The sequence below is a fragment of the Heloderma suspectum genome, chromosome 4 (assembly GCF_057233095.1).
Source record: "Heloderma suspectum isolate Gila_16-S chromosome 4, 16-S_ref, whole genome shotgun sequence".
Taxonomy (NCBI): domain Eukaryota; kingdom Metazoa; phylum Chordata; class Lepidosauria; order Squamata; family Helodermatidae; genus Heloderma; species Heloderma suspectum.
In genome coordinates this window covers 210,359,971-210,382,212 of record NC_139461.1, presented here as the reverse complement: position 1 = coordinate 210,382,212, position 22,242 = coordinate 210,359,971, and the positions used below count along the sequence as shown (strand labels likewise).

Below are 22,242 nucleotides of genomic sequence, written 5' to 3'. Positions count from 1 at the left end.
TAGACCTAGAAAAGATTCAGAAAAGGACAACCAAACTGATCAAGGGGCTGGAGCAACTCCCCTATGAAGAAAGGTTACAACATTTGGGGTTTTTTAGCCTAGAAAAAAATGATGAGCAAGGACAGACATGACAGAGGTTTATAAAAGTCTGCATTTGTGGAAAAAGTAGATAGGGAAATGTTTTTCTCCTTCTCTTATGGTACTAGAACCTGGGTCATCCAATGAAGTTGAATGGTGAGAGACTCAGGACAGCCAGAAGGAAGTATTTCTTCAGACAACACATAGTTAAACTGTGGAACTCACTGCCATAAGATCTACTGATGGCCGCCACTTAGACAGCTTTAAAAGGGGATACTAGTCATGATGGCTATATATTATATAGCCAGTATTAGTATGCCTCTCAACACCAGCTGCTGGGGAACATGACCAAGAGAGTGCTATTGTGCTCATGTTCTGCTTGTAGGTTTTCCATAGGCATCTAGTTGGCCACTGTGGGAACAGAATGCTGGACTAGAAAGGCCTTTGTTCTCAGCAGGGCTCTTCTTATCTTCATCATATAAGCAGGATTTCCCAGGTGTATAAAATAGTTCCCATCTCAAAGATATACAGCAAAAACTATTTCAGTTATGTTCTTGGTGGTGGTAGATGCCTGTTCTTATAAGTATACAACTTGGAACGCTGTAATACTGTGTAGAATTTCTTTTGAAGTTTATATTGAGCCGCAAAGCATCCCTTTGACAGAGAAATTATTATCAATCATTGGCTCGCTTGCTTCACATTATGGTTGCTGGATGATGTACAGTAATATTTCTTGAAGGTGTCATCTTTGGGTAACTTCACAAACTCATTGATATCTAATGCAACTCCTGATTACTGTTAAAACACTAACAGCCTAATCTACACAATACCAAATATCTAACCTCTGTTCTACTGACAAATCTTTCTTCTGATTCTTGGACAAATGACATTTAGCCTTTATCTTTTTCAAGTCCATGTCCACTCAGAGAAGTGTGTGTGGGGGGGGGGGGAGTGGAGAATAGGATTCAAGATGAAAGCATCTATAAGCCTTCTGTATTCAGTTCCTTGTTTACCATTTTCAGTTTTGTTTTTTTAATGGAGATATATTCATTGTCTTCAGCAGAAATTCCTACTCACAGTATGTTCAGAGGTGTTTTATAAGGAATAATTTCATTATATAATATTAATTTCCCTCCTCCCCTTTAAACAAAACTGCAGTATAAATCAAAGCAGAACCAACAACTTAGATATATAAGGGTATAGAGTTGGATTGGGAAACAAAACCCTGTATGTTACCTTCTGACAGCATTTGTCCAGTCTATTTACAAGAATATTTTATTTCCTACTCTCCTCTTCCAAGTGAGCCCACTGTCTTAAAACATTTATTTAAGTTTGCATTCTGACCAATTCCTCAGCTGCCTCACCAACAACAGCACTAATTCAAAGTGTTTCAAGCATATAAATTGGTTCAAGTCTTACAGGAAACAACCATCTAATGCCATAATCTGCTTTATGCTATCTGGGTTCCCCAGTTTCATCCTTTCAGAAAAAATGTATCTCTGCAGTGTATTCTGCAGATTGATCTTTTTGCAGCAGAACTGCGGGCCCTGCACTACTGCAAGCTGCAGTTTAACCAGCTGTTATGTTAAACCACGCTCTCCATCACAGAATAGATATCCCAACTATTTATTAAATGAATATCAGAAGTGGCAGGTGTAATACAGAACTCTCATCACTTTCTCTTTCTCCCTCCCTCCCTCCCTCCCTCCCTCCATCTTTCTTTCTCTCTCTCTCTCTCTCTCACACACACACACACACACACACACAGGATAAGGGTGACATATTACCCCCTTCATCCAGATTATCCAATTACTAATAAAGCATATGTTATATTCAAATTGCACAGCTCTGTAAACACACAACATAAGCTCACATTTTTATTTTCTTAAGATATACTTGTCGGAGCAAAACGAATTACAAGTGTCAACTAATGGTTCAAAATACCTTTGAGCTTCATAAATCAAATGTTACACAACAACATTATGACTCTTAAAAATAAAATTAATTATATCTAGATCTAACATCCAGAAATAGAGTCCTCCCTTCAATATTTAGTTTCCAAGCCAAGAAAAATGCCTGTGCTCAGGCCTGTTTGGAAACCTTGCCCTTGTGATCTGGAAACCCCTTTCCCCATTACTAGTAATGCAGAGGGTTATACGGAGGTAGTCATGAAAGGTCACTCTGCACATGCTCAGATGCAATCGACCTCATTATTATTGCTATCATATATTTCAGGGCTAGGCTAGGTTCCAGACAGGAGCCTTGCTTGCATGCGAGAGCTGGAGGGAAGGGTGGAATAGTCATAAAACGTGTTTACTGAAAGAAAGAAAGAAAGAAAGAAAGAAAGAAAGAAAGAAATCAAGCCAGCCCGCCCGCAAGCAAAACCTCTCACCATCAGTAGCACGTAAGGAAATACCCCAACGATGTACTTACATGCAGAGGACCCGGTCCTCTGACACCACAGATGAAACAGTACCTCACCCCAACTCCTCCCCTCCTCTCCTCGCCCCCCAAACCCAGCAGACCCTTGAAAGCTCAGACTGCCATCCTGCGCCCACCGATCTCATCACTTCTGAGCAAACGTGCTTTAAGAATTTGGCTCTTCCCTATACAGTACCAAACCAGTCTCCTTCTCCACAATTATAACGACGGCGGCCGCCGCCTCCTCTTCCTCCGCCTCACCTGTCTCCGAAGGCCAATCCGGGGAAAGCGACCGCGCAGTTGAAACCAGCAAGAGATGGAGGACAAGAAGGCGGAGACGCCTTCCGCTTCCTTCCTTCCCGCCCTCCCTGTTCACTCCCTCCGCGGGGGCCGCGACTCCGGCGCGCGCAGCGCCGCTTCAGCTAGGATAGTTTGCCCCGCACCAAGATGGCAGCGCTGCCTTTCACGTCGGTAGAGGTTGAGGACTTGCCTCGGTAGAGGAGGGGCTTGCCCCTAACAAAGATGGCGCCGTCAGCTTCGCCTTTCGCGTGGTTTGTCGAGGGAGCGACTATAGAGATAAGTATAATTTGAGAGCAGCTTTCCGTGCACAAAGATGGCGATTCTGCATTTCTTATCTTAGGAGAAAGAAAGCTCAGATAGGCCGGCACTTGAGTTGCTGAAAGCACGTGGTGAGGGAGTCGGTTTAGTTCGTACTAACAAGTTTGTTGTTGTTGTTGTTGTTGTTCAGTCGTTCAGTCGTGTCCGACTCTTCGTGACCCCATGGACCATAGCACGCCAGGCCTTCCTGTCCTGCGCTCTCTCCCGGAGCGTGCTCAAGTTCATATTCATTGCATCCGTGATGCTATCTAGCCATCTCATCCTCTGACGTCCCCTTCTCCTTTTGCCTTCAGTCTTTCCCAGCATCAGGGTCTTTTCCAGGGAGTTTTCTCTTCGCATTAGGTGGCCAAAATATTGGAGCTTCAGCTTCAGTATCTGTCCTTCCAATGAGCACTCAGGGTTGATTTCCTTTAGGATGGACTGATTTGACCTCCTTGCAGTCCAGGGGACTCGTAAGAGTCTTCTCCAGCACCACAGTTCGAAAGCATCAATTCTTCGGCGCTCAGCCTTCCTTATAGTCCAGCTCTCACAGCCATACATTACTACTGGGAAAACCATAGCTTTGATTAGACGGACCTTTGTCGGCAAGGTGATGTCTCTGCTTCTTACTATGCTGTCTAGGTTGGCCATAGCTTTCCTCCCAAGGAGCAAGCGTCTTTTAATTTCATGGCTACAGTCACCGTCTGCAGTGATCTTGGAACCCAAGAAAGTAAAATCTGTCACTGCTTCCATTTCTTCCCCTTCCATATGCCAGGAAGTGATGGGGCCAGATGCCATGATCTTCGTTTTTTTAATGTTGAGTTTCAAACCAGCTTTTGCACTCTCCTCTTTCACCCTCAACAAGAGGCTCTTGAGATCCTCTTCGCTTTCTGCCATTAGGGTGGTATCGTCTGCATATCGGAGGTTGTTGATAATTCTCCCAGCAATCTTAATTCCGACCTCTGATTCATCCAACCCGGCCTTTCTCATGATGTACTCTGCATATAAGTTAAATAAGCAGGGTGACAATATGCAGCCTTGTCGTACTCCTTTCCCAATTTTGAACCAATCGGTTGTTCCATCTCTGGTTCTTACTGTTGCTTCTTGACCCTCGTACAGGTTTCTCAGGAGACAGGTAAGGTGGTCTGGTACTCCCATCACTTTAAGAATTTGCCACAGTTTGTTGTGATCCACACAATCAAAGGCTTTAGCGTAGTCAATGAAGCAGAAATAGACATTTTTCTGGAATTCTCTTGCTTTCTCCATGATGCAGCGAATGTTGGCGATTTGATCTCTAGTTCCTCTGCCTCTTCTAAACCCAGCTTGTACTTCTGGTAATTCTCGGTTCGCATACTGCTGAAGCCTAGCTTGTAGGATTTTGAGCATCACCTTGCTGGCATGTGAAATGAGCGCAATTGTGCGGTAGTTTGAACACTCTTTGGCGTTGCCCTTCTTTGGAATCGGAATGTAAACTGACCTTTTCCAGTCTTGTGGCCACTGTTGAGTGTTCCAGATTTGTTGGCATATTGAATGCAGCACTTTAACAGCATCATCTTTTAGGATTTTAAATAGCTCGGCTGGAATACTGTCATCTCCGCTAGCTTTGTTGTTACTAATGCTTCCTAAGGCCCACTTGACTTCACTCTCGAGGATGTCCGGCTCAAGTTCAGTGACCGCACTATCATGGCTATCAGGGACATTCAGATCTTTCCTGTATAGTTCTTCTGTGTATTCTTGCCACCTCTTCTTAATCTCATCTGCTTCTGTTAGGTCCCTGCCTTCTTTGTCCTTGATCATGCCCGTCTTTGCACAAAACGTTCCCTTGAGATCTCCAATTTTCTTGAAGAGATCTCTAGTCTTTCCCATTCTGTTGTTTTCCTCGATTTCTTTGCATTGTTCATTTAAGAAGGCCTTCTTGTCTCTCCTTGCTATTCTCTGGAACTCTGCATTCAGTTGGGTATATCTTCCCCTTTCTCCCTTGCTTTTCGCTTCCCTTCTTTCCTCAGCTACTTGTAAAGCCTCATCAGACAGCCACTTTGCTTTCTTGCATTTCTTTTTCTTTGGGATGGATTTCGTTGCTGCCTCCTGAACAATGTTACGGACCTCCGTCCATAGTTCCTCAGGCACTCTGTCTATCAGGTCTAATCCCTGAAATCTATTCCTCACCTCCACTGTATATTCATCAGGGATATGATTTAGGTCATACCTGAACGGTTTAGTGGTTTTCCCGACGTTCTTCAATTTAAGCCGAAATTTTGCAAGAAGCAGCTCATGATCTGAGCCACAGTCAGCTATGATCAGCATGTTCTCTTGGCAAAACTCTATTAGCTTTTGTCCTGCTTCATTTTGTACACCAAGGCCATGCTTGCCTGTTATCCCGGTGATTTCTTGACTTCCTACTTTAGCATTCCAATCCCCTATGATGAAGAGGACATCTTTTTTTGGTGTTAATTCTAGAAGGTGTTGTAGGTCTTCATAGAACCGATCAACCTCAGCTTCTTCGGCCTCAGTGGTTGGGGCATAGACTTGAATTACTGTGATGTTGAATGGTTTGCCTTGGATTCGTACTGAGATCATTCTATCATTTTTAAGATTGTACCCCAGTACTGCTTTTCCCACCCTTTTGTTGAAACTAACAAGTTTCCCGCGTGTAACTTGGGAAGATGCTTCCAAGTTTTCATTCTGTTTGCTTTCCTTTTGACCTCGGAAGAAGATTTGTCTATGTTTCTCTTCAGCACCGTAGACACATACAAATGGGAAGAGTTATAATCTTAGCTGTACACACGAAATTCCTGGTTCGTTTTGATGCTATTTTTTTCCTTGTCCATGGAGGAGGAGGAGAATAATGGAGAAACGCAGGATTTTAGTGCAGCAGTGCGTGTTGTTGTTCAGTCGTGTCCGACTCTTTGTGACCCCATGGACCATAGCACGCCAGGCCTTCCTGTCCTGCGCTCTCTCCCGGAGTGTGCTCAAGTTCATATTCATTGCATCGGTGGTGCTATCTAGCCATCTCATCCTCTGCCGTCCCCTTCTCCTTTTGCCTTCAGTCTTTCCCACCATCAGGGTCTTTTCCAGAGAGTTTTCTCTTCGCATTAGGTGGCCAAAATATTGGAGCTTCAGCTTCAGTATGTGTCCTTCCAAGGAGCACTCAGGGTTGATTTCCTTTAGGATGGACTGATTTGACCTCCTTGCAGTCCAGGGGACTCGTAAGAGTCTTCTACAGCACCACAGTTCGAAAGCATCAATTCTTCGGCGCTCAGCCTTCCTTATAGTCCAGCTCTCACAGCCATACATTGCTACTGGGAAAACCATAGCTTTGATTAGACGGACCTTTGTTGGCAAGGTGATGCCTCTGCTTCTTACTATGCTGTCTAGGTTGGCCATAGCTTTCCTCCCAAGGAGCAAGCGTCTTTGAATTTCATGGCTACAGTCACCGTCTGCGGTGATCTTGGAGCCCAAGAAAGTAAAATCTGTCACTGCTTCCATTTCTTCCCCTTCTATATGCCAGGAAGTGATGGGACCAGATGCCATGATCTTCATTTTTTTAATGTTGAGTTTCAAACTGCTTTTGCACTCTCCTCTTTCACCCTCAACAAGAGGCTCTTGAGATCCTCTTCGCTTTCTGCCATTAGGGTGGTATCGTCTGCATATCGGAGGTTGTTGATAATTCTCCCGGCAATCTTAATTCCGACCTGTGATTCATCCAATCCAGCGTTTCTCATGATGTAGTCTGCATATAAGTTAAATAAGCAGGGTGACAATATGCAGCCTTGTCGTACTCTTTTCCCAATTTTGAACCAATCGGTTGTTCCATGTCTGGTTCTTACTGTTGCTTCTTGACCCTCGTACAGGTTTCTCAGGAGACAGGTAAGGTGGTCTGGTACTCCCATCACTTTAAGAATTTGCCACAGTTTGTTGTGATCCACACAATCAAAGGCTTTAGCGTAGTCAATGAAGCAGAAATAGACATTTTTCTGGAATTCTCTTGCTTTCTCCATGATCCAGCGAATGTTGGCGATTTGATCTCTAGTTCCTCTGCCTCTTCGAAACCCTGCTTGTACTTCCGGTAGTTCTCGGTTCGCATACTGCTGAAGCCTAGCTTGTAGGATTTTGAGTATCACCTTGCTGGCATGTGAAATGAGTGCAATTGTGCGGTAGTTTGAACACTCTTTGGCGTTGCCCTTCTTTGGAATTGGAATGTAAACTGACCTTTTCCAGTCTTGTGGCCACTGTTGAGTGTTCCAAATGTGTTGGTATATTGAATGCAGCACTTTAACAGCATCATTTTTTAGGATTTTAAATAGCTCAGCTGGAATACTGTCATCTCCGCTAGCTTTGTTGTTACTAATGCTTCCTAAGGCCCACTTGACTTCACTCTCGAGGATGTCCGGCTCAAGTTCAGTGACCGCACTCTCATGGCTATCAGGGACATTCAGATCTTTCCTGTATAGTTCTTCTGTGTATTCTTGCCACCTCTTCTTAATCTCATCTGCTTCTGTTAGGTCCCTGCCTTCTTTGTCCTTTATCATGCCCGTCTTTGCACAAAACGTTCCCTTGAGATCTCCAATTTTCTTGAAGAGATCTCTAGTCTTTCCCATTCTGTTGTTTTCCTCCATTTCTTTGCATTGTTCATTTAAGAAGGCCTTCTTGTCTCTCCTTGCTATTCTCTGGAACTCTGCATTCAGTTGGATATATCTTCCCCTTTCTCCCTTGCTTTTCGCTTCCCTTCTTTCCTCAGCTACTTGTAAAGCCTCATCAGACAGCCACTTGGCTTTCTTGCACTTCTTTTTCTTTGGGATGGATTGAGTTGCTGCCTCCTGAACAATGTTACGGACCTCCATCCATAGTTCCTCAGGCACTCTATCAGGTCTAATCCCTGAAATCTATTCCTCACCTCCACTGTATATTCATAAGGGATATGATTTAGGTCATACCTGAATGGTTTAGTGGTTTTCCCTACGTTCTTCCATTTAAGCCGAAATTTTGCAAGAAGCTCATGATCTGAGCCACAGTCAGCTCCAGGTCTTGTTTTGACTGACTGTATAGAGCTTCTCCATCTTTGGCTGCAAAGGACATAATCAATCTGATTTCGATATTGACCATCTGGTGATGTCCATGTGTAGAGTCGCCTCTTGTGCTGCTGGAAAAGAGTGTTTGCTATGATCAATGTGTTCTCTTGGCAAAACTCGATTAGCTTTTGTCCTGCTTCATTTTGTACACCAAGGCCATGCCTGCCTGTTATCCCGGTGATTTCTTGACTTCCTACTTTAGCATTCCAATCCCCAATGATGAAGAGGACATCTTTTTTTGGTGTTAGTTCTAGAAGGTGTTGTAGGTCTTCATAGAACCGATCCTCAGCTTCTTCGGCATCAGTGGTTGGGGCATAGACTTGAATTACTGTGATGTTGAATGGTTTGCCTTGGATTCGTACTGAGATCATTCTATCATTTTTAAGATTGTACCCCAGTACTGCTTTTCCCACCCTTTTGTTGACTATGAGTGCGACTCCATTTCTTCTAAGGGATTCTTGCCCACAGTAGTAGATATGATGGTCACCTGAATTAAATTCGCCCATGCCTGTCCATTTGAGTTCGCTGATTCCCAAGACGTCGATGTTCAATCTTGCCATCTCATGTTTGACCACCTCCAGCTTACCTTGATTCATCGATCTGACATTCCAGGTTCCTAAACAATATTGTTCTTTACAGCATCGGATTTTCTTTTCACCACCAGACACATCCACAGCTGAGTGTCCTTTCGGCTTTGGCCCAGCCGCTTCACTCTTTCTGGCGCTACTTGGAAATACCCTCTGCTCTTCCCCAGTAGTATATTGGACACCTTCCGCCCTGAGGGGCTCATCTTCCGGCATCATATCTTTTAGCCTTGTGATACGTTCCATGGGGTTTTCTTGGCAAGAATACTGGAGTGGGTTGCCATTTCCTTCTCCAGTGGACCACATTTTGTCAGAACTCTCTGCCATGACCTGTCCGTCTTGGGTGGCCCTGCAGCAGTGCGTACCCCTCACCAAATAAAAGGTAACAGCGAAGACAGGCGTTCTTACTCTTTCTAACTCGGGTCTTATTTCACGTGACTATTTTTTTCAAGCGTAGTGAGGCTGCATTCAAGTCACTTGGAGAACATTTCTGCATGCAATTGAGCACTATTTGGGCTGGGAAAAGGGCTTCCGGAAAAGTTTAGGCTGCAACACACTTTCCTGGGAGTAAGTCCTATTGAACTCAATGGGTTTACTTCTGAGAAGAAATATATAGGATTGCACTGTTAAATAAATTGACGTTTCCTGAAAGATAAGGGGTGATTTTTTAATGAGTGATTTTTGGCTGGAAATTCAAATCGGACTCAACTGGTTAATTTTTGATGCCAAACTCCTCACTTGCAATCCCAGGTAAACATACTATTGAACAGAATGGGACTTACTTCTCAATAGACATGTATAGGATTGTGTGTTAGCGTAGTAAAAATAATGGCTGCTCATTACAATATAGTAGAGAAATGCAGGAGTGTATCGCTGCATTGATTTCGCAGCAGTCGAAATCCCGCATCACCAAAAGTAGAAGCAAAGGCAAAAGGAGCTGATCCTCTTGTTCTACATCAGGTGTTCTTGTGAGTGAAAAATTAGGGTATTTTCAATTTTAAAACTGTACTATAAATACCCAGACTTATTAATATTCATACTGCAGGTTGGGGAGTGGGGCTTACAACCAACTGTATCATGATCTCCAGTTTCAGATGCGAGCAGAGGTTAATAGACTCTCTCACAAAAACTCTCTTATTATAAAGGATTTCGGATGCAATCCTATGCATGTTTAGACAGAAAAACATCCTACAAATTCCAGCGTGCCCCAGCCATGGCAAGTGGGGGCATGCTGGGAGATGTAGGACTTTTTTTCTGTCTAACCATTCATAGGATTATGCCCTTAATAACTGTCGCCTGCTAGATCTAATTAATAAAATACAATGTAGCCACCCCAAATTACAATCAAACAGAGTTGTTACATAGTTCTTACCAGGGGCATTGCTAGGTACTTGAAAGATCTGGGGCATCGCCTAATGACATACATTTGCTTGTGTATGTATATATACACATATATGTATATACTAGGGGTGGGTAACTTTGGAACGTCTGAACACCATTTCTGCTCCCTGGACCCCACCCACAGGCCGAACCTCTCCTCACTCCCCATGGTGCCCAAAAATATACTTTTAAAAAATTAAAATGGCACTTGGAGCATCTGCAGAGTGCTGAAAGGATAAAAATTAGCTTGTTTTCAAGCTAGTTCTTACCCTTTTGGTGCTCCACAGTAGTTATGGAGGATTCAGAGAGCCAACAAAGCTTCCAAATGGTCACTCCAGATGCCATTTTTGCAGTATTATTTTACAGTTTTGGAAGGCACCAGAGTCACACATTGCCCACCCCTGGTATATGCACATGTGTATATACACACACTTGTATGTGTACGCTTCTAAAATTAGAATTACTAGAATTTCTTTACATTGTAGTAACATTAGCAAAGCAAAAAAACACCCAGTGAAATGAAGAGTGCCTCTAAACATATGCAGAATGTAGCTCTCTCACCACTAAGCAATTGTCGCTTACCCCTCCCCACACACTTAGTAATGATGGAATATACCACACACAGATTAATTTCTCAGCATTTTCTTTTTTAGATATTAAGTTCTGACCACAGTAAGAAAACTACAACCAGATCACATACATTCTTTTCCCCTCCAACAACAATCCCTCCTCATTTTTCCATCCTCCAGCCACACTTCGTCAAATAGATGCTACCTCCTTGTTACCTGCAGGTTCTTTTTGTCTCCTTATCCATAACTTAATTTGTGCCAAGACTTCACCACAGTTCAGCCAACAAGTCTGTTTTCGATAATAGGGCTACATTATGAAGAATGTACATCTGATCATGTATGAAGTGCCTTTCCCTCATTACTGAAGCACAAAACACAAATGGCAAACATGCATAGGATTAGAACGGAGACGGTAGCCAAGTGGAATGGGATGTTCATTAAGCCTGTAGTCCCATGTGCACAACTCAGGACTTATTTCTGAGTAAACATACAGAGGATAGGCTGCAAAAAAATAACTTGTGTGGCAGTCCTATGTACACTTTCCTGGGAAAAACCACTATTGAACATAATGGGACTTACTTCTGAATAGACATATAGATTCCTAAGTGAGTGCTATTTTTATCTCTCTCCCCACCCCCCTTAACTCCTGTTTTTATTAAAGCATTGCTGGATAATGGCAACTGACAAACAAAATAGCCATAGATTCCTTCCTCTGCAATCATGTGAACCCACTTTCCCCAGAGAGATGGATGAGAACAAGAAAAAAAAATCCTTTTGTTCTGAATTGCATTAGACTTTATACAAACAGACATTTCTTACCCACTACCCTCCTCTCTTGAGAATTCCAAGACTAGCTCTGATTGGAATAAAGAAGAGAAAGACCAGGATAGCATAAGGAAGGAAATAAGAGGAAAAGAGGAATGGAGATTGGAAATGGAGGGCGGAAGAAGACAAAGACCCTCTTTTCAGAGAGGTAGCAGTTCAGACAAATTAGAGGAGGGATGGAGGATGTGTGACCTTAATTAACATGCCTTAATTACCTTTATGAGGTGAGGTAGCTGATGGCTTTTTTTGTTTTATCTTTTTAAAGCTGTAAAAGTTATTTAAAAGCCCCATCGAGGAGGGGCCATATCTCAGTGGTAGACTACATGGTTTGTATGCAAACAGGTCCCAAGTTCAATCTCTGGCATCTCTAGGTAGGGTAGGAAACTTTCCAGAGTTCCTGCATGAAACCATGGACAGCCACTGCCAGCTATTGTCAACAGTACTGGGGTAGATACAACAATGGTCTGACTCAGTATAAGACACCTTCCTATGTTCCTATGGCAGTGCCATAAGACACTCTGCACGCAGCCTCCCCAGCACTTCCTGGAACATGACATCATGTAGTCCTAACCCTTCTTTTGGTATTGTCAGGGTGGACACTGAGCCCATAGAATCCCAGAGTAGTTCTGATGCTGAGGAAGAGCAGTCGCTCCTTCGGGAGAGGAGCACGCTCCTTTTTTCCCAGGACCAACAGCTGACGGAGATCCCTCCCACCCACATTCCTAGTTTAGAAAGCAGTCCAGGGAGTGACTCAGCACAGATACCAGACTGGGGGGGATGCGCAGCGCAGATGCAGAGAGCGGCGCCAAATGGTTCGCACTCAAAGAACGGTTGTGCCCAGAGGATCCAAGGGAAAAGGGGAGGGATTCTCCCTAGTCCTTATATACAGGGGTCTGCCAGTAATTGCCCTTCAAACGGGGACCAACTGTTCTAACTTAGGGCATAGGGATGCTGCTGCTCAGATCTAGTTGCTACCTGTAGAGCTGTTAAGTTGTAAAAGAAGAATAAAGCTTTGAAAAGAATCCCTTTGTCTGTGTCTGGACTTGGCTACTGGATTAGACTGAGAGCCCTCCAAGGAGCCCTTGACAGGTATCTTCTGCCTGCAACCTATGTGGGGGAAGTTAAAGGTAAGGAGGAAAAAAAAGTTTGTGGAGACTGATTAGATCATTTGCTGTGCTGAAGCTACTGAGCTACTGTAGAACTCAAAAATTCCAGTTTGCGGAAGTAAAATCAGATGCTGTATGAAATACCAATATTCTACAGGGAACTCTTCCTGCCTTTCCCTTTTCAAACTTTCATAGCAAGCAAGCTCCCAGCAGCGAGGATGTAAGCATAGAACGGTAGGGAGAGAAAAAACAAATCAATGAGGAGACTATGGAAGGAAAGGTGGCAGTACCTCCTATAGTTTAAAAACCTTCTGCCTCCATATGATCACAGTTTTTTTAATGTTGAGTTTCAAACCAGCTTTTGCACTCTCCACTTTCACCCTCAACAAAAGGCTCTTTAGATCTTCGCTTTCTGCCATTAGGGTGGTATCGTCTGTGTATCTGAGGTTGTTGGTAATTCTCCCGGCAATCTTAATTCTGACCTGTGATTCATCCAACCCGGCATTTCTCATGATGTACTCTGCATATAAGTTAAATAAGCAGGGCGACAATATGCAGCCTTGTCGTACTCCTTTCCCAATTTTGAACCAATCGGTTGTTCCATGTCTGGTTCTTACTGTTGCTTCTTGGCCCTCGTACAGGTTTCTCAGGAGACACAGGTAAGGTGGTCTGGTACTCCCATCTCTTTATGAATTTGCCACAGTTTGTTGTGATCCACACAATCAAAGGCTTTAGCGTAGTCAATGAAGCAGAAATAGACGTTTTTCTGGAATTCTCTTGCTTTCTTCATGATCCAGCGAATGTTGGCGATTTGATCTCTAGTTCCTCTGACTCTTCGAAACCCAGCATGTACTTCCGGTAGTTCTCGGTTCACATGCTGCTGAAGCCTGGCTTGTAGGATTTTGAGCATAACTAGGATTTTGAGCATAACTAGGACTACGGTGATAATTATATATTCTTCCCTTGCCTGTTACCTCAGCGCTCAGATCTACTGTGTTCAATCGTAGGTTTACAGAGGAACGACAACGCGTCGTTGTTGGCCTGCATGCGAATGGAGCACAACGTGTCTGCGTTTACTTGAGCGCTGAATTTAGGGTTGAGTGGACGACGTGTGTCTATATAACTAGATTTACCGCACAGTCTTATGTTTTGTTGTTGTTGTTGTTCAGTCGTGTCTGACTCTTCGTGACCCCATGGACCATAGCACGCCAGGCCTTCCTGTCCTGCGCTCTCTCCCGGAGCATGCTCAAGTCCATATTCATTGCATCGGTGATGCTATCTAGCCATCTCATCCTCTGCCGTCCCCTTCTCCTTTTGCCTTCAGTCTTTCCCAGCATCAGGGTCTTCTCCAGAGAGTTTTCTCTCCGCAAGTCTTATGTTTACTTGGAAGTAAATTCCATTGTGTTCAGTGGAGGATGGGGGTTACGCTTAGGCAATGGTGCATGGGACTGCAGCCTCTGTTTTGCTCAAACCTGAGCTAAGGTTCGGGAGTCACCAAAACATCTTTCCCGCAAAAGCCGCCTCGAGTTGCGGCAACACCGACTCCAGTGGGATTTCCCGCCGCAGCCGGCGGTACGTCAGGCCCCGCGCTCAACCGAACGGTGGCGCATCGGCTCACACTATTCCGATAGAGAGATCGACGCTTAATCAAGCCGGAAGTCAGGAGGCACGTGTCCCTCGGCCATTCTCTCTCTGTGGTTCCTCTCTCCCCGACTTATTTTTATTTTCGTAGCTGCTGCTGCTGGTGCCGAGAAGGAGCTGCTGCTTCTGCTGCAGTGCCTGAGAGGTAACCCCGAGATGCCGCCAGGGCTGGCCCGGATCCTTGTCTCCTCCGTCCTTTTTTCTGGGCGGGGAAGGGGTTTGGCTTTTCGGCGTGAGAAGAGCCCCTTCCAACCCATCGCAGCAGCTGGGCAGGCTGCGACCCTCTTCCTGAGCCTCAGCCTTGCTGAGGCTGAAGGAAATCAGGACCAAAAATAACGGGATATCTCTAGAAAACCCTGCGCTCCTGTAATCCAGGGTCGCGATATCAGATTTTCAGTGGCGGCTGACATAAGGGGCCGTCCATTATCTCCTGTGGCATTCTTGAGATAAAGGACGCCCATCCTCGGCTGGGAGGGTTTAGGTCGGGTAACATGCAACTCTTTGAAATTAGAGATGATGAGGGCATTTAGCTATCCTGTTAAGACCAGAAGATCCTTTAGAAACCCTTCTGCGCTGTACGGGTTACTCTGCCGTCCCTCTGTAAATATTGTAATGTCAGCTGCTTTTCACTGCAGTCATGGAAGCTGGGTGCATAACTCCTTTGCTTCCACAGAAAAACTTTAGATTTCCAGTTGGGTTGTAGATCTCTTAGTTTTAAGGTCTACGTGCTCTTTCTTACCTCCCCCTCTTCATCGGAATTTATATGGGTTGCTATTATCGGAATATATATGAGTTGCTATTAAGACATCTAGCAATCCAGTGTAGCTGAGGGGAGTTGGAGCAAGTGCATATTGGCCCAGTGCCATAAATTGTTCTGTGTGATACGTGAGGAATGGGAAACTCCCCTGGGAACCATTTAAAATAAAATTTTCAGGGGTGCTTGCATATGCCTGCAGCTTTAAAACAATTCCCAGGGTTTAAAAAAAACTTTCCATCCAAAAATATTATTGCTCTAATTCTTCTTTGTTTTGAGGCTAATTAAAACCTTTATGTGGAGAAAAGATGCTTTGTGGACTTAAAAAAAAAATCTTATGTGTAGTGATTATTCTAAAATGCCTCACAGAGATCAAGCAAAATGACAGGTAATTCTCAGCTGTAATCTGTCTGTTTTCCTGTGGTGTGCTCTACATGTTTTTACAAAACAAACTAACAAAAAAGATTAAAGCATTTGACACTGTTCCCTGTTATTGGGGAACTCCACAGCTTTTCCAGTTTTGAGAGCCATTCATTGGTGTTTTACAGTCAACATATACATGTCTATTCAGAAGTAAGTCCCACTGAGTTCAATGGAGCTTACTACAAGGTAAATTGGTATAAGATTGCAGTGGGTATAGTTAATATTCACAGAAAACCTCAAAGGGCATACACCTAATATTATTTTCTCTGCAATATTTACTGTTTCACTAAACAATCTTCTGTCTCTGTACCCTCTGAACTCTGGAAGGAAGTTCCAGAGACTGAAGTTAAGCCATTAAATAATTTCTCAAGGCATGAGGTGTATAGTGCAGTATCTCTCATTGGCAAGCTGTATCCAGCATCACATAGATGTAATATGATTTTGACTTAGTACCACTTGATGATGCTATGGGAAAGAAGGAGCCATGTCAGAAGACGCTGCCAGTGAGACACGTTTTTCTTTGAAGACAGCAGCTTTAAGAGTATTTGATCTTCCCCTTTCCTGGTATTATTCTCTAATCCAGGTAACTATTGCATTTCTTTATTCTTGTTTGTAGTGCTTTTGAAGATTGACCTGTTATGTTTGTGGTTCAACACCTAACAATATTTTATGTAATCTGCTATTATGTATCCATATTTCATTAACATAGCTTGTGTGTAAATAAAATACTCTGTTAGTTCTAATCATTATAAAATAGAGCATATATTCTTTGAATATCTTGCTAAAGCCACACCCTTTGTTTCTGTTTCCTAATAGATGAATACCATGGAAAGCTTTAGCTAGTTTTTCTGTTTTATTTCACAGCCTTAGTAGTGATTATATATTTCAGTTTTGCTGTTGATTTATGCCCTAATTTACGGAATGAATAGGGCCATGTTAGTGCTTTTGTATTTATTATGATCTGTGAAGTTGGGAAGGCAGAAATAATTTAGAGCTGTGGGGTGAAAATGTGTGCAATATCTGTGTCTGAAGAATAATAATATCTATATTTAAAGCAGACTAGGGTGGAGCTCTGGCTGCTAGGAACATGGCTGCGCTAAAAGAGGAAGAGGTGGGGGTGAAAAGAAATAGAATAGCTGTTATATCTGACTTGCCATAATTATTAGTGGTGAATTGAATTTAGCCACATTAGTGTTAATGTGGTCCACTCTTGGAAGGTAAAGGCTTCTCTATCATTTGCCCCAATGAAGATTTGTAAATGGACTGAAATAAGTTAAAAAAGCATATTGTCCTAGTCCTACAATGTAGAAAAATGGAGTCTACTAAATATGAATTGAGAACGTCAACGTTTATGGATTCAGAAACACATATTTGGAGTGTGATTCAGAGGGGCTTTCTGTGTAAACAGAACTTGTATGTAATATGTATACCATGCTATTTAGCCAGCAACAGGTAAACCATGTGCATCAATAGAATGCCATGTGAGGATGGCTGCACTGTATGCAGAGAAGCAAATAAAGGGCTTGGAAATCCACCGTATCCAGCAGCCAAGCTTCCTTGTGCAGAGAGGATCTTGATCCAGAAATCTGCAAGTGCATCAGCTGGGTTGCCTACCTGCTGCTACACTTGCTAGACCCCCTGCCCTCCCCTGTGGTGAACACAGCTCAGGTGTCCTTTCTCCCTAGTCACCTCATAGGCAGTTCAAGGCACAGGGTAAGAGCTGCTCCTGTGTTCTAGGATTTGTTGAATGGAACAAAAATGTATCATTGGGGACTAGAAAGTGCATCAAATTATACTATTTTATTTTACGTAGTGAGACATCAATGTGTGACACCCTCAGTAGTTCTAATCATATACTTAGTGCACAAAAATAATGTGGTTGTTAACCCTGCCCTAATACCTTTGTTTATAAAGGAGATTGCCTGCTGTCGTACCACAGTGCATATTATGGTGCAATGCAAGGATTGCAGGTGGATACTTTGGTGAACTTGTACAGAAACGGAGTATGAATAGCAAAATATAGAACATACACAATTATATAGCAGAGCTTACACAGTTAAACAGCTACAGAACTGTGCATGCTACGTGTGAAGAACAGCTGAGTGTTTGACACTGATAACATCAAACTATGCTTCTAGTAATACTCAATCACTGCTCAAATTACCAAATAATATCTGTGTTGGTCTTCAGAAGCCCCTTAAACGTGCTGATGGCATATGTTTTATAAAACTTTCGTCTTCATGAAATATACAGAAACGGCGATAGGTGGCTATAAACCTAGGTTTAGGTACACTGGAGGATGAACAAAGTTAACAAGGTAGTAATCAAGTGGTCTGTGCTTTTCTGTCGAGTTTAGACTTCAAACCCAATTTTTAGTTTGCAAACAATTAATAGTTCAGTAGAAATAGTTTAATATTTTGTTTTAGCAATAGGCCATTACAGTGATAATATACAAGCAGAGTGGATAAAAATCAGTGTTATGTTAATCCACAACATTGTGAATTTTTAAAATGTAAATCAGGTTGTATCGTCCATTTCAGTCACAGTTGTTTTTTTTAAATAACCTGGTTTATAATTAAAGCTAAACTTAATACAAACAAACAAGATTAAAGCTTATACTTACAATCTCAAACTGAAGCCATGACACTTTGTCTGAATTAAAGGCTGGCTTTATATGAAAGAGAGAACTGGGGAAAATAACTGATTTTTGAGGATATAGCATTATAAATGAGACACAATAGATTATGTATTGTATTTATTATTATGAAGTTTGTCCTGGGCCCAGGATCTGGCAATGTGTCCCAGATTCTAGGAGCCAAGAGATACCATCCTCTCACCAAGATTAATGCTGTACATCTGAGCTCCACCTTATGTCCAGTTCTAAATAATTATGGCTCTACTAAGCAGACAAAAAGAATATTTACTTTTGATCTCATAGTGAAACACTATTTTGCAAGTAGCCCTGTCTAGAAAGATCTAGGCCAGGGGTAAGCAAACTGGTGACCTCCAGATGTTTGGGGTGGCAACTCCCATAATTTAATTTAATTTTTATACATTTTGTAAACTGCTCTACATCTAAGAACGTTCTTGAGTGGTGAATGGTGAAGGTAGAGAGGCCAGCGGAACCAAATAGAAAAGAATAAAAATATTTAAGATCAAGTTATACCAATAAAACTGTGACTGGTCATTCAGGAAAAGCCTGCCCTAAAATAAGAATGTCTTTAGCAAAACAAAACAATGTTGGTGCCTGCTTGCCATCAACTGGTCGGTTTCCAGGAACTGAGCCTGCACCCTGAGGTGCAGAGAACCGCCTCCCCACCCTTGTAAGAGCAGAGCAGGGCAAAAGGGGGTGTTCCGGTGGTGGGCGGGGAGTGCAGAAGTGCCGGTCTGACACTTCCTATGTGTTGTCTGACCTCGCCACCCCATGCTGTGATGTCCCATGGCTAGACAGACGAAATAGGCTGTCTAGCCACAAATGCAGGGCAGATGGAGTGCGAAGGAGAGGATCCCCTTTACGCTTCTCCCACCGTGCATTGGATAGGTGGTTGCCTCCAAGTTCGGAGGCGGCCGCCCATCTGCATAGTCCCTAAATGGACCTCATGTCTGTGCGAAACCACCAGCAGTGCCTTATCCAATGACCTCAGTGACTGGCTAGTTTGATAAGGGTGAAGGTGTGTGCTCAAATATCCTGGTCCCAAGTTGTTTAGGGCTTTATACACCAATAACAAAACCTTAAACCTGGTCCAGTAGCAAACAGGCAGCCAGTGCAGATCTGTCAGCAAGGGTTTTACATGCTCACAAGGGACAGTCCCTGACAATAGCCAGGCTGCTGCATTCTGTAGTAGCTGAAGCTTCTGAACCAACCTTAGGAGCAGCCTCACACAGAGTGTGTTGCAGTAATCCAGTCTGGAGTTTACTAGTGCCTGTACCACAGTGGCCAAGCCATCCCTACCAAGGTGAGCCTGTAGCTGACATATCAACCAAAGCTGATAGAAGGCCCTCAGATCCATCTCTGTTGCTGGGCCTGCAGCAACAGAGATGGATCCAGAAGTACCTCCAGATTATAGACATGTACTTTCAGAGGAAATGCAGCCCCATTCAGATAAGCTTGCCTCCTGGACTTGGGAACCACTCACCCACAGGACTTTTGCCTTGCCAGGATTCAGCTTCAGTTTATTGGCCTTTATCCAGTCCTGCACTCTTTTTTTTTTTTTTTTTTACTACAGTTTTATTTAAGATGGATACTAAAGAATTTGGATAGAACTTCATATATTGATGTATGCAGTATTCATATTTCCAATGTGAATTTAAAATTGATATCAAACCCACATTATTTATTTTCCTTCTGTAGAACACATAATATAGCCGCTTTTTTATTTGTGTTTTAAGGTGAAGATTTCACCAGGTCTAAAGAAGCTGTTTGCAGTAACAGCAGTGAGTGCAGTATCTGTGCTTGTTCTTGCCCATCATTTCAAAAGAAAACGTGGGAAGAAAACCAGGAAATTATCTCCATGGGAACCAAGCCACCTGGTGTTAGACTATATGAAAACATCTGCGTCAGAGAAAGGTAGGTGACATGTCTAAGGGAAGCAATATTCTAACGATGCAATCCTAAGTCTGTTTAGATGGGAAGAAAGTCCTACAATTCCCAGCATTTCCCAACCAGCCATGCTGGCTGGGGAATGCTGGGAACTATAGGGTTTTTTTCCATCTAAACATGCATAGGATTGTGCCTTAAGACTACAATCCTGTATGCACCCCAATTAACACAGTGGGACTTTCTTCCAAGTAAGCATGCCTAGGAGCGCATGACATGGGTTAGAATTTCATGAAAGCAATTTCAGTTGAAGAGGTGGGGCTCAGTTCCAAGCGATTATGTTAGGATTAGGATGGATTTTTTTTAACTACCTAGAAAAAATATATTCTTGCATTAAAAAACACACATAAGCCATTCCGTTCTTTAGTTAACCAAGCTGGGTTTCATTATAATTGTTATAAATTATAGTTGCCATCAAGCACAGCATACTATTATAGCAATTAGCAACCAGCAGCTCCTGGGCCAAATCCTTCCTACTGAAAAGTACATGCTGGCTCCTCAGTTTCCTTTTTTCTTAAACTCATTTTTATTTTCTTCCAAACAAGAACAATTAACATTAAACAAATAACTATAGGTCTTTAATTATATCAGCGCTCAGCCATATTGAGAGGAGTCTAAACATGAAACCACTGACTAATACATTAAGGGAGCAATACTATTGGGATAGGCAGCTGCCTCCGAACTCGGAGGCGACCGCCTATCCAAGCACCAACTGCCTGTCTAGCCACGGGACATCAGAACGTGGGGTGGGGAAGCCGAACAACACATAGGGAGCATCGTACCTGCCCTTCCATACTCCCTGCTCCTGAGAACGCCCCCTTTTTATTTATTTATTACATTTATATCCCGCCATTTTTCCTCTTTAAGAAACCCAAGGCGGCGTACATAATCCTCCTCCTCTCCATTTTATCCTCACAACAACAACCCTATGAGGTGGGTTGGGCTGAGAGTCTGTGACTGGCCCAAAGTCACCCAGTGAGCTTCCATGGCCGAGTGGGGACAAGAACCCGGATCTCCCAGCTCCCAGTCCAACACTCTCACCACTACGCCACACTGGCTCTCCCTTTTGCCCCACTCCGCACTGCTCTTACGAGCACGGAGCCTGGGGACAATCCACGTCACCTACAAGGTGGCCAGGGAAGGGGCAGGGAGGCGGTTCTCCGGGAACTGACCTTGGACCGTGGGCTCTAAGGGCAGTTCCCGGAAACCAACCAATCCTATGGCCATCTAGCCACTGTCTAGCGGCCACAGGATTGCACCCTAAAAGTATGAAGCTACATTTTTTTCACAGTTTTCCTCTCCTTCAGGATCTTACTATTTTGGCTCCTCAGTTTCCAATCCAGAAGCAAGAGAATGTATGAAGAAGCTGTGGCAATGGGACTTGTTGACAATCCATTGTGGGGCATAGGCCCTGGCCTGCCACCATTCGCCATTCACTCCCTCTCTCCTCAGCATGGTCCTCCGCTGAAACATGTTGCTGAGCAGGATGCTATGTGCCTGCAGTAGCATGTGGGCACCAGAATTCTGTCCATTTTCCTCTCAACTGCGTCTCAGTAAATCCCTAATCTGCCTCCTTAACCTTTAAAGATCTAAAAAAAAAACCTTGGTGGATTGAAGGCTTTTCTCTTCATTTGTGAAGTATGGTAACTTTTGTGGCAAGAGAGGAGGGCATAGTCTTGGACTTTCAATGACACCTATTTTAAAAGTTGTTTTATATTTGTAAATCCTTTTATTTTATTGCATAGATTTTAAATTGAAATGGTATTTTCTCTCCAAGTTTGCCAGAAAAGATTCCTTTTGTCTGTATTTATTTCTGGTCTATGGCCTGTAATAAAGATGGAAGAAAGTTTAGGAGTTTGGCATGGCAGTGGCCAAACTGCACGGGACATATACATGTAGCATCTTTCCCCTAGTGGCAGATTCAGCACAAACCTGCATACAGCCTTCCTTGTTAACTTTCCTCCCATACTCAAATCTTGCTCTTTACAACTGGCATATGCCCCTTAGGGTGTTGTTGTTGTTGTTCAGTCGTGTCCGACTCTTCGTGACCCCATGGACCATAGCACGCCAGGCCTTCCTGTCTTGCGCTTTCTCCCGGAGTGTGCTCAAGTTCATATTCATTGCATCGGTGATGCTATCTAGCCATCTCATCCTCTGTCGTCCCCTTCTCCTTTTGCCTTCAGTCTTTCCCAGCATCA

At 43.3% G+C, this 22,242-nt stretch overlaps 2 protein-coding genes across 16 annotated transcripts in view; one reads left to right on the top strand and one right to left on the bottom strand.

Annotated features, from left to right (window-relative positions):
* USP33 (ubiquitin specific peptidase 33) overlaps positions 1-2,972 on the bottom strand; it is a 53,401-nt gene extending 50,429 nt beyond the window's left edge. For 3 of the 11 annotated variants that reach the window (XM_084852159.1, XM_084852160.1, XM_084852167.1), the window contains exon 1: positions 2,761-2,972. The gene's annotated coding sequence lies outside the window, so the exon portion shown is untranslated. The remainder of the gene's footprint in view (positions 1-2,760) is intronic. The other 8 variants (XM_084852161.1, XM_084852165.1, XM_084852168.1 and 5 more) reach the window with 5 other exon arrangements.
* A 130-nt stretch (positions 2,973-3,102) lies between these two features.
* MIGA1 (mitoguardin 1) overlaps positions 3,103-22,242 on the top strand; it is a 68,855-nt gene continuing 49,715 nt past the window's right edge. For 4 of the 5 annotated variants that reach the window (XM_084852175.1, XM_084852174.1, XM_084852173.1 and 1 more), the window contains exons 1-3: positions 14,284-14,415; positions 15,898-16,030; positions 19,837-20,014. In XM_084852175.1, the coding sequence (XP_084708301.1) occupies positions 15,932-16,030; positions 19,837-20,014 (277 nt within the window). In that variant the 5' untranslated portion in view covers positions 14,284-14,415; positions 15,898-15,931. Of the gene's footprint in view, positions 3,189-14,283; positions 14,416-15,897; positions 16,031-19,836; positions 20,015-22,242 lie in introns of those variants that run through there. The other variant, XM_084852172.1, reaches the window with a different exon arrangement.